The 14,986-nt window shown below is 36.2% G+C and overlaps 1 protein-coding gene across 2 annotated transcripts in view; it reads right to left on the bottom strand.

Moving 5' to 3' along the window:
• Positions 1-14,986, bottom strand: part of UNC80 (unc-80 homolog, NALCN channel complex subunit) — a 189,901-nt gene that overhangs the window by 127,233 nt on the left and 47,682 nt on the right. For both annotated transcript variants that reach the window (XM_006921411.1, XM_006921412.1), the window contains exons 15-21: positions 13,598-13,745; positions 11,352-11,500; positions 9,222-9,388; positions 8,428-8,526; positions 5,009-5,223; positions 3,773-3,879; positions 1,578-1,674 (exon numbers count right to left, since the gene is read on the bottom strand). In XM_006921411.1, coding sequence (XP_006921473.1) covers positions 1,578-1,674; positions 3,773-3,879; positions 5,009-5,223; positions 8,428-8,526; positions 9,222-9,388; positions 11,352-11,500; positions 13,598-13,745 — 982 coding nt within the window. The remainder of the gene's footprint in view (positions 1-1,577; positions 1,675-3,772; positions 3,880-5,008; positions 5,224-8,427; positions 8,527-9,221; positions 9,389-11,351; positions 11,501-13,597; positions 13,746-14,986) is intronic.

Below are 14,986 nucleotides of genomic sequence, written 5' to 3'. Positions count from 1 at the left end.
GGTTTGGGTTGTTAGGAAAATTCTTGAAACTGTAGACTAATAAACTTGATGTGTGCCCTAGCCAAATTCTATAAGAGATAATTAGATAGACAGGAATATTAAAAACAAAAACAAAAAACAAAAAACAGAAGTATCATAGAAACCACTGTAGTTTCATTAAGAATACATCATGTTGAACTAAGCTACATCCATCCTTTAGATAAAGTTATAAAGATATCAGTGAGATATTTTTTGGTAAAATCTGTTGATGTTTCTGTAATTAAGTAGAAAAGTATTTGTCAATCGCTAGTAAATTAAGTTATCTAATTGGCTGAAAAACTGTACCCACAAATTGTTACTTAATAAAAGTCAACTAAAAGTGTTCTAGGAGTTATATCTTTGTCTTTGTCCTGTTTGGTAAGAACGTCAATGACCTAGGTAAAAACATGGAAATGGGTATATCTCTGCAGATGGATCTTTATAGCATAACTGTTAAAAAAAAAAGATTCAGAATTCAACTTAGTTTGGGTTTTGTTTCTTAAATTCTTTCCTGGACAAGTGACTTAATGACTCTCAAGTCAATAAAATTAAAATTTTATTTATTTTGAGATGAAGAATTAATAATGGTTACATCAAAGTCAAGCATGATATATACTCATGTCAAGGAGAGCTGGCAAAAATTAATCCAAAATTTCATATAAACCAAGTATGTGATGTGAAAATGGATAATGCAGTCTTAAATGTATTCATGCACTATATCCCTGGAGCTTAATAGTTCCACTATCTACTACACTGATTAAATTCAAAGATAGTGTGTTGCATTCCACCTGAAGCTCCACATTTTGTAAAGCACAAAATCTATCTGGAATACATAGGAAAATTGAATCAGGATGGTGATAGATCTAGAGACTCTTTCATGTAAGGAAAACAAAAGGAATGAATGTTTAACCACAGAAAAGTGAGATGAAAGGAGAGCATATGAAATGGCTAATAGATGAAACCAGCATTGTGTGTGTGTGTGTGTGTGCACATGCACACGCGTGTGGCTACCCATGTTATCACTAGGACCAGTGAACCAAATTTACGGCTATGCATATTATCAGAATGCAAGGAAAGCCTTTCTAACAATTAAAGCTGTCTAGTTCTGGAACAGGTTGCTTTGTAAAGTAATAAACACCCCCTCGGTGGAAGTGTTCAGAGGGTGGCCGGCCATCTGTCAGGGATATAATGTGCAGAATTTCTAAGTAGAAATTAAAAATAAAAAAAATAAGTGGGTGGATAAAAGGATATCTGAAGGTTCCTTAAAGCTCTTGGATTTTAGTAAAGGACAAACAGCAGAAGAGGTTATGTCTTATTCTTTGTAAAGGCTGTGGGTAGTATTCATTACTTGGGAATGATGAACATAGTAGGGCTTTCATAAATGTCTCTTGAACCAATCTGATAACAAATAGAGAAGCTATAGATAGTGGTACAACACACATATGAGAGAGAAATGTATAAGACATGAATGGAAATAGAAAATGGACCATTTTATCTAATCAAATTTTTGTTCTACATGATGAAAGCTGGATGTAATTCTTAGGCTGCATAACATTTACCAAGACGCTTGAAGAAATTCTCTTCTTCATCTCTCCCATTTTCCATTCCACTTCCTGGTCCACCTTCAGAAAGCTTTACAGCACTGGTGAATTTGACCTGAGAAAAAAAATGAAAATAGTCAGATAACTAAATTCAAAGGCAATTCTTTGTGTTTATACTAACCCTTGCCTTGAAATATAAATCATTTACAATAGGAAGGTTACTTCAGTTCTTTTGACTTCCACATCTGGTTACTCAGTACAGTTGATTCCCATGTGCTAAAAAAGACATCACCTATAACTATAATTTGAAGGAGGATCCTGGTCATAGATTCAAAATAAAATAATCAGACACTATGAAAATAAGTAAAAAATTGAGGTATTCTTAGAGTTTATTCTGATGAAGTCCAAACTCGAATTCAGTAACAGAAAGCCATATTCATCCTTTACAAACAACAACACAATTGAGAATCAAACCAAAGTGAAAGCCAAATAGAAGATTTAAAATCTCTATAGAAGATCTAGTATAAATTAGTTATAAAGTAAAATATAATTAAAGTGTAATACCATGGTTTTTTTCTAAGAATTAAAATGTGTTCTTGATCTTGCCGACAGTACCCAAAATTTTCATCAAAGCAAGACTCTCAAATACTTTTGGCCAATTTTTTCAGCAAAAGGAAAGTGAAGGAGGAATTATAAATAGTCTTCTAAATGTCTTATAATGTTGTGATATTTTTATGTAATTTCAAAATATTACTTTTAAAACAAAGGGAAACCAGTTTTCATGAGATTTAAAGAAGAATGTAAGCATATAATTTGTATATGAAAAATGTAATTTATCATATGCTGAAAATTACAGTGACCACCCCATGAATCATTCATAGGGAAGATTCTTATAAGAAATGGATTTCACTGAGAATCATTACCTTTTCCAAATTGTATGCTGCTATGTTGCTTAACAGTATTATGAAAAAGCACTTAATGTGAAAAGTCATACTGAATTTCTTTATGTTTTTCAATAGGGAGAATGGCTCAGATAGTGAAAAAAAATATTAGAAGGAGAATAAATGGTGTTGCGTACACATATATACATGTAAAAGGAATCTCTATAGAATTACTGGATCTTTGGCTAGGAGCTTGAGATGTCAGGAATTGTACATGTATGTTAAAAAAAAATAATAACAAATGTTGGAGAGGATGTGGAGAAAAAGGAACCCTCATACACTGCTGGTGGGACTGCAGATTGGTACAGCCACTATGGACAACAGTATGGAGGTTCCTCAAAATAACTAAGAATTGATCTACCATATGATCCAGCAATCCCTCTGCTAGGTATTTACGCTAAAGACTTGAAAACCGATATCCAAAAGATATTTGCACACCATTGTTCATAGCAGCATTATTCACAGTGGCCAGGACATGGAAGCAACCAAAGTGTCCTACAATAGATGATTGGCTAAAGAAGCTGTGATACATATATACAATGGAATATTATTCAGCTATAAGAAGAAATGAAATACTGCCATTTGTGACAACACGGATGGACCTCGAGATAACCATGCTAAGCAAAATAAGCCAGACAGAAAAAGTAGAAAATCACATGATATGGACAACAGTATGGAGGTTCCAATTTGCAGTCCCACCAGCAGTGTATGAGGGTTCCTTTTTATATGTGGGATATAAATCTAAAAGCAACAAACGAACAGGACAAACAGAGACTCATGGACATGGGCTATAGACTAGCAGTTACCAGAGAGGAGGGAGGTAGATGGGGTAAAGGGGGTCAAATATGTGGTGACAGAAAGAAATTTAACTATGAGAGGTGAACACACAGTGTGTATGTGTGTGTGTGCATGCCTTAATGTTGAATTGTACACCTGAAACATTGGATTTCATTAACCAATGTCACTATAAAAAAACTAAAAAATAAATAAAAAAATAAAAAAGTTAAAAATTGCTGGAAAATTACACCTGCGTATGTATCTACATTATAATTTATATATACTTTTTGTCACACTTTTCTTTTTCCCTTTATGATAGCCTACTACTAAATCATCTTAGTTTCCATTGCTCATCTAAGTTTTTTAAATTTGTTCAACTTAAGAGTTTCTTCAACTGTCTTTGTCCCCTCCAGGTGTTCAGCATTTCTCAGCCTTGATGTTTTTCTATCAGCAACTCCAGCATTCTCTTACATAAGTAACAAACATCCTGTTTACCTTGGAGCTTTGCCTGATGAAAGATAGGCGGTCCACTGAGCTGATGTCCAGGAGGTCCTCAACGCCATCTGCCAGGCCCGAGAGGGAGGATCGTTTCAGCCAGTTTCCTATTTAATAATTTTTAAAAAATTAGACCATTGTAGCATTTTTCTCCTAAGTGGATTATCTCTTAAGTGGAAATGTCAGCATGTGCCCAACAAACAATGTAAGTTGCATGACTCGATGTAATAGAAGTGAAAAAAATTGTTTTCAGTGCACATGCTTTGAATCAAAATGTTCAGTGTTAGACTGTAAAATTACATAATCAAGTAAGACCAGGACAAAAAGAACCTGAGTCTCACAGGTGAGTAAAACCATAATATGTATGTTTCTCTCTAACAACTTGCACATCTCCCAGTAAGTCCTGTTGATTTTACCTCCTAAGTACCTCTCAAATCTTTCCACTTCTTCATGTGTACACAGTCACCGTCTGGTCCAAGCTACCATTACTTATACCTGGACCACTATCTACCTTATCAATTTAGGCTCCAGTGTTTTCCATGAAGAGATCTTTTAGAAGAAATTTACCTGATATGTTACTCCTCGATCCAACATCCCACCTGGGCTATGTAGGGCTGTTTAGAGCCAACCTGACCTGCATGCTCTGGCCCCTGTCACTCTACCATAGTCATGCAGCCACTCTTCTCCTTCTCTCAGTTCTTTTATTTTGCGCCCCTCCCCACCAATAGTTTTGCACATTTTATTGCTACCACATGGAGTGCTCTCCCTCCTTTCCTTAAGGATCCTGCAGATCTTAATGTCATTTCCTTCAAGAAATCTTCTCTGATTCCTGCCTCCTCCTCCACATTTGGGTCAGATCTTGTTGCATGAATTCATAACACTATTATATTTCCTTCATAAAATTCATAGTTTACAACTATACTTAGTTGTATAATGATCTGCTTTAGTGACACCTCCTACTAGATTATAAGGTTGGCCAATTAAGGCACTACATGATTTTGCTCATCATTTAATTCCTGACACCTAACATAGTGTTTACACACTATAGAAGCACATAGTAGGAGCCTGAGAAATATTTGTTAAAAAAAAAAATGAATAAATGAGTGAATGGAGTCCACATCAGCCTTTGACTTGAAGTCTCTCCCTTTCTCTACCATACCATGCATTGCTTTGTTTTAACTGTGAGTTGAGGACATGAGAGGAAATAAGGAAATCCATAAGTAAATACAGACATACTTTTACCTATGGGGAGTTTAAGCTTCTTCCGGAGAGAAATTCTGCGGGACCGTGAGCGGGCACGCCGGTCAGAGGTGGTCCCTGAGTGGGCAGTGGTGCATTCTGAAGTGTCCTGCTCAGACTGGCTGCTGGTGTCACTTGCTGCACTCTGGGATTTGAACATCTTGCGCCAGAAATCTTTCCGTCCCAAGTTGCCGCCTTGCATTTGCTCATCACTGAAAACAAGCAGAGGCGAGAGTTAAATGTCTGAAAACACTTGTGAAAGTCTCTTAAATTTCTTTCTACCTCCTGCCAATGACATTTAGGCAACTCATGTTGGATGATCTTTGAAGGGCTGGGATTTAGAAACAGTGGGAGTGGGAGCGGAAGGAGGGAGACTGAGGTTGACTCTTTGAGTTCATCTTGAAAAGTCACGTCTAAGCTGTGATTGAAGTGATTTTTTTAAATTTAATAAAAAGACAAAATATTATTGCAGGTATTCATCTGTAGGTGTGAGTCATAATAGCAGAAACACAGCGTCGGTAAATATTTAACTGTTTTTTTTTAAGTTCCCTGAGGCATGTACAGTACCGAATCTTACTCCTCACCTCAGTATAGTATAAGTCTTGGCACTAAATAAACTTAAAAAAAAAAAAAGTTGAATGAATAAATAAATGAAATGAAATCACGACACTCAGAGGTTACATCATCTCATAATTGTTCACTAAACTATTTTCAAGCGGCTGGCTCCATATTTCTTAAGACAAAAAAAAAATGTAGGTAAGGTTTAAAAGCAAAAAAAAAAAAAAATTAATCCAATTCAGTAAGATAAATGGGACATCTCCAAAGGAATTTTTGACTTGGGTATTTCAGAATAGGAAAAAAACAAGTGGCTAAGAGCAGGCGGAGTTTAATTTCACTTGGAATCAAAAAAAAAAAAAAAAAGAAGTCCAATTTAAATGAGATTCCTATTTTCACTCATCAAACTGGCAAAGATTAAGGGTGAAAACAGAATATAATGGTTAATATCATACTGCCAGCAATGAGATAGAATGATCCAAACTTTCTAGAAGGTAATTTGGTAATATGTTATCCAAAGCTTGTATCTACACCTGTGACAGAAAAATTCAACCTCCAGGAAGTTATCACAAGGAAATGACGGGGTAATGTACTAAAATATAGCTACAAGAGGGTCAAATGCTCACTGAAGTATTATTGGTCAACACTGAAAAATTGGACATGATTTAAATGTTCGACTCTAGGGAAATGGTTGAATGAATTATGAGACTTCCATATAATGACATGATCTGTAGTCATTAAAATTTTATTTTAGAAGACTATTGATATGAGAAATGCTGATGATATATTGAAAAGTTAAAAGGTAGTGATCAAATAAATTGAATAGGATAACACCACGTTAATAAAAAAAAAAGTACACATGTGAGCAAGTGTTTGAATATGTTTGTCTATATATACATATATGCTCAAAAATGTACCCAACAAAATATACCAAAAGTTTACAGTGGTTTTCTCTGTGTTTTTCTGTGTTTTCCAAATTCATCAACTTGAGCAACATATATTACTTTAGTAATTTGCAAAGAAAAGGTTATAGAAAATACTCTAGTAACATGAAATTTTTTCATGGGATTCTTGGTAAAGATTTGCTTACAAGTTTTGGGGTTGAATCTGGAATCTAGTCTAAATTAGACAGTACTGGGTAAGAGCAATCACTTTCTGTAGATATTTATATTGAGATCCAGATTTTATCTCCAAAAATCTCTTCAGAGTACTAAATACCTTTAATTCTTATTTTGAACCAGGTATCCTCTTTATAAAATTTGATGTGAATTTAAAAGTGTTTTAGAATTTTATTTCTCAGTTATTTGTATCAAATGATCACAGTGTATGAAGCATTTCGTACTTTGGGGGAATGTGCGACACAATAATGACTATGTGACTATGTTTTCTGAGTGGGAAAATATTCATGGAGGCTACAATTTATCAGCTTTCCCAATTAAATCAACTTCAGCTTTGTCTAATGAGTGCGGATCAGTTTCAGAGAAATGAGCATATAAAATTGATTTTAATATTTCTCAGTTAATGTGACATTTAAGAAGATAAAGGAGGAGCCAGGCTCATCCACCCACCTTTCTCCAGTGCTAAACTGAAGACAATTGGCATGCTCATCTCTGGGCCCACTCGGATCAGGGAAAAGTTCCCTATTTGACATTCTATGACATTTTTTCAAGTGGAAATTTTTATGTAGAGGCAATATTAAAATATGCATCTTCATTCAAGGGGAAAGAAGAGACAGGTGCTAAGTCCTGAGAAATCAGGTGTGATTTACAGACTACTGAAGAAAAAAATGTTCTGCAGTTCAGAAAACTCAATTACCTATGAAAATAAACTTTCACTTTTAAAATCCAATTTACTATTATATCATTCTTATTTATCAGATTAGCTCAATAGTTGCTAGTGTTATTTGGGGGAAAAGAGTCCTCCTTTTCTGGATAGATTCTATGTGTAAGGACTCTTAACTAGTCTTGTGATTATTCAGCTATAGAACTTTGCCTTTCATATTAATTTTTCCCCTAGAGCTTATGTTTAGATTTTTACCATCCTTGAAGACTTACTTAAAGGAAAAACTAAAGCTCGATTTTGAGAAATTAAAAAAATAAACTCCTAATGGTAATCTGTCAATTCTATTCTTCTCACTCATTCATTCAAATATATATTAAGTGTTTACTATGGGCCTAACCCCATCTAAGCACTGGGGTTCACATGGTCCCTGGACCTATAGAGTTGACTTTTTTCCCACCAATATAGGGGCAGTCTTTAAAATTTTGAAGGGCTATATGAACTGTTCTTTGAAGGTTTCATTTGCTTGTCATGGATTATTACCAAGGTCCTATTTGATAACTGTGATTTCCTTGACTATGGAGAGGGAATACCATAAAAGCTACAATATCCTGTAGAATTTCTAAAAGGATAATAATTTAAAACAAATCAGGGTTTTAGGAAGTAAAATGATATACATATTTTATAAAATGATGTACATATTTTAATTATTGATCATGCCACTTGTAGGTAAGTAGTGTTCAAAAGAAGAATTAGTGCAAATGAGCCTCGCATAGAAATAAGTTACATATTTGGTGTCTACAGTAATCCTCAAATTTTCTGGGGGCATTAATTTCAAGATGCTTTCGATTTTGCCATTAGGAAAATGGAAATAAACTGATACCAGAGGCTTACTGTAGGCATGAGATTGATTATCTGTGATTTAAGCCTGTAGAGATTAGTGGCTTCGGGAATGAAAAGTAAAGGGCAGAAGAAAGACAAAGTTCAAAAAATGAAAAACAATCAGCAGTTTGGAAAATAGAATTTCATCTGGTGGAAAGTGCTGAACCTGCTACATTAGAGACAAAACCAGTGCTACTTACTGCTCTGGAGTCTGTGAGGGTCGACCAGACATGAAGCTGCGACATTCCTCAGGTGCAGAAGACACCTGGCCTTTATCCACAACGCTTCCCGCCTCTGACCTATGCAAATGGTGCATTCCGCCAGTCACAACAGAGCAGGACGCCACTTCTCAATACTTCACATAGTTCACAGCACTCTGTCATAGACAACCTACATGCTTGCAAATCCCATGTCACCGTGAGTCTATGCTGGTATGGAATTTATATCCTACTATTTGACTCATGACCTAGCTACCTTATTGCCTAAGAATACCACCGCTGTTGCAAACAGCCATTAACTGCAAGCAGAATTTTAAGTTTAGGAGTTTCTTTTCATCTTTGTAAGTGGCATTTCTCATAATATAAGCATACAATATATTTATGTTTACTAGAAGGAAAAACAGGACATGGCTTACTAATTTGTCTTTTGCCGTGTTAAATATATTACTTACTGAACAGGATGATATGGTATCAGTAATTGCTTTTCCTTTCTGGACAAAAATGTATGTTATCTATAGAAGAGACTAAAACACAGATAAATTTTTACCATATAATTAAGAGCTAATAAAGTGAAGTTCAAGTGTATGAAAGTTCAGGATCAACTGAGCTCTGATTCATACAGAGACAGGATTTATTTGATGTAAACTCATTCCTTTCTAAGCTGCAGCTGGACCACCACCAGTGATGCCACTAATGTAAGATAGTTCCACCTTCCCTGCACGGGAGTTGTACACCCGTGCAGGGAAGGTAATAATTAGAAAGCTCAAGCTTCCAACCTTTTACTGCTTGCAGGCTTAGGTTCTGGTTCATTCTCCTCCACCTTCTTCCCTGGTGCCAACTTCTCAGCACTATCAAGCAAAGCGCTGAGAGCCACTCTTCTGAAGACATTCCCATGAGCCTCTTTGATAAACTGGACCAGCTGACGGATGTCACAGTACAGCCCCTATTCGGAGGCAGGAAGGAAAGTGTGGGGAAGGAAAGATTGTTGTGTGATTGTATAATTTTCATAGGAAGCAGTAAAGGTAATTCTTTGGGCTTACATGAGCACTGAAATCATAAAGGGAAGACAATTTCCTATGATGAAACCAATGGTATACCACCTTTCCATTGTTCCTATGGCTACATTACCAAGAACCTTGCCTGTCATCCTTAGTGTGAAAAAGAATTGTTACCATGCTTCATATTCAGAAAGTTGGCTGTATCATTAGAAAGACATCAATTTACACTTTTAACCACTGGATTCCCAAGCTTTAATCTTTCTCTCTTAATAGTGACTTCTGAAGAGATGCCTGCAAAAAAAAGGCAATCAGAATTTTGTTCAGAGATTTCAGCTTCTCAAAATTTTCTGCATAATTGTGATAAAATATGCTAAGTCCTCTAGACACTTCCAACAGAGCCTGATATTCAAGGGTGATGCATTTTGCTGGACAGAATTAAGAAATAATATGTATGTCCATCTGAAGGTGAATTTGACTATGAACTTAAGATGATGTAGGGCTATTAAAATCAATACACTGGGGATTCAACATTTAAATATATATGCAGGACTTTTTCGAGGAGATAGTAAGCTTTGAACTCAGCATTTCCCCCTCTCTCTTCCTTCTTTAAGAAGGTAGTTGTATTATTTTTCTTAGGAAAGGTTCATGGCAAAGCAGAACACAGAAGCCTAAAACACACTTACCTTAATGGCTTTGGGTTTCAAAATCTAAGATCACTGAAACAATTATGCCCGTGATCTTTAGAAAAGCAGAAGGAAGAGTTTAGTGAAATCCATGGAGCTCCTCAGGCCTTAAATTCTACCCAAGACTTGGGAATCTTTGCCTCACTATGTGAAGTGGAAAAACCCAAGAATGACTAAGGTTCAATTTCCAGCCATTCTGGTGGAATAGGGGTTCAAAGTCAAACTAAAGATGATTCAGAGTAAATTAAGGAATGCAGTATTTTTCTATACTTGAGTTTATAGACTAATATTTATAAGAGCTCACATATATTATAATCAACTTATCAAATTACTTCTTTCTATAACCAATTCAAATGCATGGATGGTGCCCATGTTATTCTCAAGCTCCAAATACCTTGCTACTGTGGCTTTGACAACCAGCAAAATTAAATTCCCTTTGGTTTAGGGTTTTATTCTGCTTATCTAAGTTAAGTAAATAGTTTTAATTGTTTAGAATAGCTTAAGACAATTTCCTTGATTTAGGTAGATTAGTGGATAGTGTCCATATGTGTAAATAGGCTGATTTCTGCTTAGGAGTCACAATATCTAATAAATTGGTAAGATAGGGAATTACTCCTTTTCCTCAGAGAAATCTAAATGCTGTTCGTGTCAGATTTTTCAGCCTTAATCTACATTTTAGCATCCCAAATCACAATCTCCTTGGTAGCAATTAAGCGCTAACCTTTTATAGCCTGGCTCTCTCCACTTGTGGCTTCAGTGGTTTAATTAACATAATCATTTATGAAGAGTAGCTAAAAGATTACAGCATTCAATCAAAAAATAATAATTTTAGCAGAATATTTGCATTAATTTTTAAAGTAGGTATTGTTTCAAAAGATGCTTGGTGTAACGTTCTTTAATATTTCGTGAGCTAACATGCTGTGCTCTAGCATCTCCTTTCTGAAGGGCTCAAAGTACCTTGCAACTATTACACCAACCACCAGGGAACCTCTGAGACAGAGAATAAGATAAATCAATTTGCAGGTAGGATAACGAGTAACAAGGAGGAGAACTGTGTTTCTGAGGTTCCACCGTGAATTGCTGGTGACACTGAGAAAATAGATATTTTAACTTTAAAGTACAGACTTTCAGACATCAACTTCTCTTTCTCAGAGCCATGACGTGAGAACTTTTTTTCTGAGCAGAGACAGAGAACTCTTGTGGGAAGAAGAGGCGAGCTTCTCACCAGATTCTCAGAGCTGTGCAATTCATGTGTAGTTGAAGCGCAGCGTGTGATGAGGGATTTAAACATGGCGCTGACGATAATGCCTTCCACATTTTGGGCTGTGGATTTGTTGTCTACTGTGGTAAAGTTATTTCCAAACCCAGCCTTGTCTGGAATGCAAAAACATCAATTAAAGGTCATGTTTCCATCAAGCTATACAGTTTAAAAAAGTAATGAAGTACTTGACACCCAGGAATTAGTGGAGGGTTACAAGAAATACTGAAAGAAGATTAAAGATACCTCTGGTTTAAAATCTTAGAGATAAACAACTCATAGTCTCCTTCAGAGTCTTTACTATGACATATTCTGCCACTTTGTGGGATCTTTCAATTGATACATTTTAGCAAAGAAAAGAGAATCAACTGTAACCTAAGAAAGACTTTTAGACCTAGAGTAGTTTTTAAATAGGTAATAATTTTTTAAAAATGATCTACTAAATGGTCCCTTGTTAGAGAAAGAAGTTACTTGAGGAAGGTTGGCTCTCAGCGGAATCGTTAGGTCTGTCAGAAGAGGAGTGAGGTGAGGCCAGCTGGTGAGCTGGGCAGGGAGAGGGAAGAAAAAGGCTAAGAGGAGGCCTTGCAGAGGGAGTAACACCAGCACTGAAAAAGAAGGAGCCCAAGTCCTGATAGGAGCTGCTTAAGAATTTCAGCAGCTTCTTGTTTCCAGAGTCTTTGGGCATATATAGAGAAGAAAAATCTTCAACCTTCCTCAGAGCCACCTCCTTCTAATTCATTCATGTGTGAAAGGCCAGTGAACTGAGGCCATCACCCTCCGTAGTATTTTATGCCAATTTTTCACATATCCAGGGACCTTTCATAGGGAACACATTAGGTATTCTGTGGGCTTTCCAGAATATTCCTCAAGGTTTGTGAGCCACCTATGGACTGTAGGGGCAGGGTGTGGGAAACTCCAAGACTGATCAGATAAGGACCTGTGTGTCTGACTCGCTGATTCGCTGTGACCCCTTGCACTTCTCAAGAATCCCAGTAGGAATTAATCACCTTAAAGTAATACAATTTATTATCAACCTCTCACTTTCTGTGTCAGTTGGCAAGGATGATCTCTAGATTTTACATTAGAGAAAGAAATGTTTTAGTCTATGCTTATAGTTTCTATCTCCAATAGCTTAAAAAAGAGGAAAAAATAGTTTGTAATCAATAATTTATTTTGCAGTAATTCAACCACAATTCTCATTTCATTGTTCTTTTAGTTTGTAACGTGCTTGGCTTAAAATAAATTTGATAACGTACATTATTTCAGGGGTTCTATAGAGAAACAATATTTCTTTTAATGTGAAAACCAAACAATAAAGCCTGGGATACAAACAGGAAAACTGCTTCTAAATCCATCAAATATATCTTTATTATAAATCGATCAATAACTACCACACATGTATTATCTAAACAAAGCCTGTACTAAGAAGGTATTTCTTCCCAGGCTCTAATTAAATGTATATTTTACTCAACTCAGGCTTCACGCATCACTTTTATTTCATTACTGCATTTGCAATCAAGTGGTATTAAGGTGTTTGGTTTATTATGGATGCAACTGGTATTCACTGGTCTCCCCTGATAACACAGATCTCTCTATACCAGAGATTCCTTAAAGCCATGAAGTTAAAATATAAATTAAATATTGTGGGCCTGTCTATAAATCTATTTTGCCTGTTTTTTTTTAAATCAGTATATATGTATGCATATATGTATATATCAAAATTGTGTTACTATTATGTTTATATATATATATTTTTCTTGTCTGTTTTATTTTGTAGAAAAAAGATCTCCAAGCACTGTGGCTAACACATAATAGGTATTCATTTTATATTTGGCGAATGAATATATTCCCTTGTTCCTTGATCTCTGCCTCAGTAGTCTTACAACAGAAGGGCAGATGAGAGGGAGAGGCATGGTAGTGTAAGGATATAGGGGCCAATGGTGAGAATGCCACAGCTTTATTGAATTCCCATTTGCTAAGGTAAGTTGTCCTTAAAAAGGCTTCAAAACATGTCATCAAAGATGATGTACAAGCTTCTCTTGCTTATATACTGTTACATACAAATATACACACACACACAGACACACACACACACACACACACACACACACACACAAATCTCTTTCTCTAAATTTTATCCCCAAGAATTTAGTGTGCCTCTGCAATGCTACCTGCTTCATCTCACCCCTAGACCTTAGTGCAGTTTTACTTACTGTCAGTGACGGGCTCCATACAGAATCCTAGCAAAGCATGCAAGAAGTCCACTACATTATTAAGAGAGTCCTTGTTCACATAGTCCCTCATGGTCTGTCGGAACTGCATCTTATCTAGCTTGTATAGCTTAGTGAGGCAGTTCTGGGCCTGCAATGAAGGAAGAAAAGTGAAAAAGTCACAGGTACCAGCTTAAGCTAGGGATACCCATTAGCCTGAGACAGAAGCCTTCAGAAGGCAAAGGCTTCCATCCATCTCTGCTGGCTGGTGCTGGCCATCCCTGCTAGTCCCTCTTAGCTGAGTAAGAAGTGGACAGAGACAGGCTGAGCAGTCCAAAGGGGTTTACTTTGAGAAGAGCTGCTCCAAGAAAAACCCAAAGCTAAGGTTTAATGCTAATGCCAGAAAAAGTTCAGTATTTCCACCAAGATCAAGATTTTAAGATCTCATTGAAAAAGGCTCAAAGTATAATATTTAGGTAGGTGATAAGATTAGGAATCTGGGTTTAGGAAACCTCAAAGCTTTGTGCAATGGGAAGAATCACGCCATTCCCATGCTCAGCTACTGTGAACTTAAGTAGATTTAATGAGAGGGGGGTGACAGGGATATAGGGAGTGGATAACCAGTGTCCTCTTACATGGCCAGGAGGAAAAGAACCTTGAAACATGAAAGAGGCTTAAAATAAAGGCAAGTCTAGTTTGTTTATTTATGTGCCTGTATTTGAATGTGAAAGTTTGGTATTTAAATAAAAGTTGGCCTTATGGATATGAAAAACAAGTGACCACTGGCTAGGCCCTGCTACTCAAAATTATATTTCTTCTTATGATCCAGCAAATAATTCTGTCATATGGCAAAGGGAAAGGGGATAATCCCCACCATCGGAACAAATTAAGCCATAATCATTGTCTGTGGAAGGTCATAGACAGAATGCACTGATACCACCTGAGACCATAAGGGAGGCTCCTGGACCTCTTCTACCATAGAGAGAAATATCACAGAAGAAAATTTAAGTTACATCATCATTTTGACAAATTAAGGCCCAGAGAAAGGTTCTTGGAAATCATGAGAGGAAACAGATGAGTTCTAAAAGGCTGAAACTCTAAATTAGCAATAGGCTTCATGCTCTGACTTTGTTATACTCTCTCCATGTATCACAAAGTCAGCTGGATTGACTTTTTTCCCCATTCTTCTTTTACTAGGTTCTACAGCATTGGGAAATGAGGGGTTTTATTCCAGACAGGTTACTGGTTCCTAGGTCTCAAGCAAGCTCATTTTTTTCTTACAAAATAAATGTTGCTTGCTGTAAAATAAAAGTTTGCAAAGCACTTACATAAAACATGCCATATATGAAGAAGTATTTGATTATCATTTCATAAAGAATTTGTGACGCTCTT

The sequence above is a fragment of the Pteropus alecto genome, unplaced genomic scaffold (genome assembly GCF_000325575.1).
Source record: "Pteropus alecto unplaced genomic scaffold, ASM32557v1 scaffold3, whole genome shotgun sequence".
Taxonomy (NCBI): domain Eukaryota; kingdom Metazoa; phylum Chordata; class Mammalia; order Chiroptera; family Pteropodidae; genus Pteropus; species Pteropus alecto.
The sequence above is the reverse complement of the archived record's forward strand: the minus strand, read 5'-3'. Positions and strand labels throughout refer to the sequence as shown.